This window comes from Erpetoichthys calabaricus, chromosome 2 (assembly GCF_900747795.2).
Source record: "Erpetoichthys calabaricus chromosome 2, fErpCal1.3, whole genome shotgun sequence".
In the NCBI taxonomy this organism is placed as follows: Eukaryota; Metazoa; Chordata; class Cladistia; order Polypteriformes; family Polypteridae; genus Erpetoichthys; species Erpetoichthys calabaricus.
The window spans coordinates 190,385,814-190,389,732 of NC_041395.2; the positions used below are offsets into that span (position 1 = coordinate 190,385,814).

General features: G+C 38.1%; 1 protein-coding gene across 1 annotated transcript; it reads right to left on the reverse strand.

Annotated features, from left to right (window-relative positions):
• Positions 1 to 388: 388 nt before the first annotated feature.
• On the reverse strand, positions 389 to 2,257 carry LOC127526641 (SCAN domain-containing protein 3-like). The gene has a single exon (XM_051922580.1). It carries the CDS (start codon positions 2,255 to 2,257, stop codon positions 389 to 391), a length of 1,869 nt encoding a protein of 622 aa, XP_051778540.1.
• Between the last annotated feature and the right edge of the window lie 1,662 nt (positions 2,258 to 3,919).

Below are 3,919 nucleotides of genomic sequence, written 5' to 3' on the forward strand. Positions count from 1 at the left end.
TCCATCTTAATATTACCTATATTACCTATTGCTCATTCATATGTGAATTTCCCCTTGGGGATTAATAAAGTATCTATCCGTCTATCTATCTAGACCAGTGCTTCCCAACCTCTCCCAAACCATGGCACCTTTAGTGAAATCTTTTCAGCTAACAGCACCACTTCACTCTGATATGTAATTACTCAAATTAACAATTTAATCTTAACTCATCAGTTGAGTAGAATGAGATTCCTATTTTTATAAGGCGTATCAACTACACATTTTTGCATTTACAAAGGTAACAAAAATAAATTGCCAGTAAACCAGTCTCAAATGAAAAACTTGAACACAACACAAACATGAAAAGTGCAATAAGTCACAAGGCACAAAGCAGACTATAACGTCATAATTAATGCGAAGGCAGGCTTCGAAGAGAATTTGAAAGTTTGTCAATACGAGCTCGAACTGCAGTTGACAAACACACTCGTAAGTCATTTTCAACTGACAATAAACATCCTCTGTGTTTTGTCTTCAGTAGTGTCAATGCCGAGAATGCCTTTTCACACAGATAAGTGGTGGAGAATGGAACAAGTATGCCGACAGCTTTAGCACCTAACACAGGATGTTCCTTTTCAACCATAATCCCAAACTCTGTTAAATTCGTGTCCTTAAACTTCAGCTGTAATGTTCGGTCACTCGCAATGTCAAGTAGCTGTTCTTTCTCTGTCATATGTAAGTTAGACAAGTCCAACTGCTGATGGAATGGGTTCCTTATCCAGTCATTGCCAGGGATGTCTAAACTTGGAAAGTAATATTGCAAATTGTCTCCCAACTGTGCCAAATGCTTAACAATGACATCATGCAACACGACTGCGCCAGGATCAGCCTGTACTGCACGAGGAAACATGCAAATTAAATGGGTTGTTTCTATTTCACTTGTCCACATAAGAAGTTTACGACGGAAAGTTTGCAGCTTGTCAGTAACAGACAGTATGTTCGAATCATTGCCCTGCATGCCCGAATTCAATGCATTCAATACTTCAAAAATGTCAACGAGATATGCAAGTTTACTGCACCATGTTGGATCAGCCAACAGTGTTACAAACTCATTGTTTGCTTGTTCATTAAGAAAGAACTGGCGGAGTTCATCTCTCAGTTCATACACCGGTGACAGAACTTTACCTCTTGACAGCCATCTGACTTCTGCATGCATTAGCAGAGTGTAATGTTCTGATCCCATGTCTTTGCACAGTTTCTCAAACAGTCTGCACTTGACTGGACGGACTTTGATGAAGTTAACAATTTTAACGACCTGATCTAAAACTGACTGCAGTTCACTTCCCAGCGTCTTGCTCACAAGTGCTTCTCTATGTATGAAACAATGGGTGGTGATTATGTTCGGATTTTCACGTTTAGCAAATGCCGTGAAATCACGCATTTTGCCGGTCATAGATGGAGCACCATCTGTGCAAATAGCAACACACCATTCCCACAACAAATCATTCTCACTGAAAAACGTGCAAACATGTTTAAATACATCTTCTCCCTTCGTTTCAATAAGTCCCTTGCAAAACAGAAACTGTTCCAACATTTTTGTGCCGTTCGAAAACCTTACAAAGGCCAGCAACTGGGATTTTCCACTAACATCTGTAGACTCATCGATCTGCAGAGCAAATCGTTTACAGGTCTGAAGCAAAATGCACACGTTGTTGTTGATGTCAGATGACATGGCTTCTATCCTCCTAGAAACGGTGTTGTTTGATGATGGCATTTTGGATATCACTTTTTCTGCATCGTCACCAAGCATCGTTTTCACCATTATCTTGCATGCTGGCATAATCAAAGATTCGACTATGGTGTGTGGTTTCATTGCCATGGCAACCAGTTCTGCGACTTCAAAACTAGCCAACTGGGCTTTGTCTGACACCGACACAGTTTTCATAAACAGCTGTGCTTGCTTCTGCTGGCTGTCCATTAAACGCCTAAAATATGCCGAGTTCTTGTTATTTGCATTCTGATGCTTGGTTTGAAAGTGACGTTGCAATTTGCTTGGAACCATGGCTTCATTTGCAAGGATATCACCACACAACAAACATCGCGGGTGCTGAATACCTTTTTTGTCAACAAATGTAAACCCATAATTCAAGTAACTGTCCTGATAGTATCGTGTTTTCGTTTTTACAACTTTACTGCTCCCCGCATTATCATTTTCATTTTCATTGAGGTCGTTGATGCTGCTGTTGTTTTTACGTTTACGACTTTCACTACAGTCGGCCATTTTCGATGCAAAAAAAAAAAAAAAAACAAACAGACAACAGGAAGCAACGTCACTTACCCTGTGGCAAGTAAGTAAATTAGAGCTAATATTTATTAATTCGTCAGACTGCAGTTGAAATAGGATGCACGCTGGACTGTATTAAAGCACACAGGTACCATGACTTTAGTCTTGAGGTGTAACTGGTATTATTATTATCAGTTCAAATCAAATTTTTTTATGTTCTGACACCTGGCAACGGCACCTTTAGTCTGGGCTCGCGGCACACGGGTTGGGAAGCACTGATCTAGACTGTATAGTTCACTCTAAGTATAAAGCAAATTCTACCTTTGCATGGTTAACTTATTTTTTCTTCAGATCCCAAAACTGACACTTTTCAGTTAAATCGACTATTAAATATGGTAAAGGAGAATGCTAATGATGCAGCAGGACTGAAAGTCTCAAACCTTAATAAAGGTCAGCAGAAGAAACGTATCCCAGTCATGTAAACTTAAACTATGTTAGTCATTAAAAATACAAAATAACATTCTCAACCCTTATTAATACAATTCAGAGGCATCCCAATAATGCCCATCATCCCAAAAGCGCTGGGTACATGGCAGAAATCAGTCTAGACAGTCTATCACCTATATACACACTTACATTCACATTGTGCCAATTTGGAATTCAAATAGGCCTAACCTTTATGTCTTTGGTAAAGTGGCAGGGAAACTTGATTATGCAAGAAAAACCCCATCCAGTCATGGGAAAAAGTGCAAATCCAACTTGGATAATGATCAGGCATGGCAACTGAACCCAAAAGGCTGGGTCAGCAAGGCAACAATGCTAGTAGTTTTACATTTAATGCATAAACCTAATAGGAGTCTAACTGTGCTAAGAAGCAAGAAAGAAAACCCAACTATTTTGATATCTGACATTAATTTATCCTGCTTATATCAAGTTTGAATAGGTTAAGATTAGTGCAAGGTAAGACCCAGCCCTAAGTGAAACAGCAATGTAAATACAAAGAAGAATCAAGGTGTAACTTCTTTCAGTTTATGTGAAGCAAATTTTAAATTGAGTGCTTCATACTACACTTAGCTTAAGTGTGAACTGCACCACCTTTTGGGTACCCTGTCAGTGTTAATGTAATATCTTTTCCAAAGGCTCTCCTTTCCTCCCTCATTCAAGGACAGGCTTGCAGAACACCTGGAGTCAGTACTTTGTATTCTTAAATAACTAGATAAATGACATTGCACACTACATAACAAAGGTCTTAATGAAGACATTGAAAACTATCAATTGCACAAAGGCAGTATAACAACCTTTTTTTTTTCTTTTATTTAAAGAATCTTATCTCTGCATTAACTTATTCAATATAATAAGAGTACTGCTTTATTGTGGGATGTTAAAACAATTTTTGAAGGAGGTCTGCCTAATGAGAGTTAAACTAGACACCTTTTCTTGAAAACACAAAATAAACAAACAAAAAAACAACTGATAGGGAAGGATTTGTTCTTCAGAGATTTAAAAAGAAAGTAGCGTTAATCTAAGATAATCTCCAGATCCAAGAATATGATTTACTGGCTAACCTTGAGCAAACCATCTAGCCATACTTATGACACACCTTTAGTATAAACATATCCATGGATTTTTGTGTGTTCTTATTAATAAAGTTATTATATT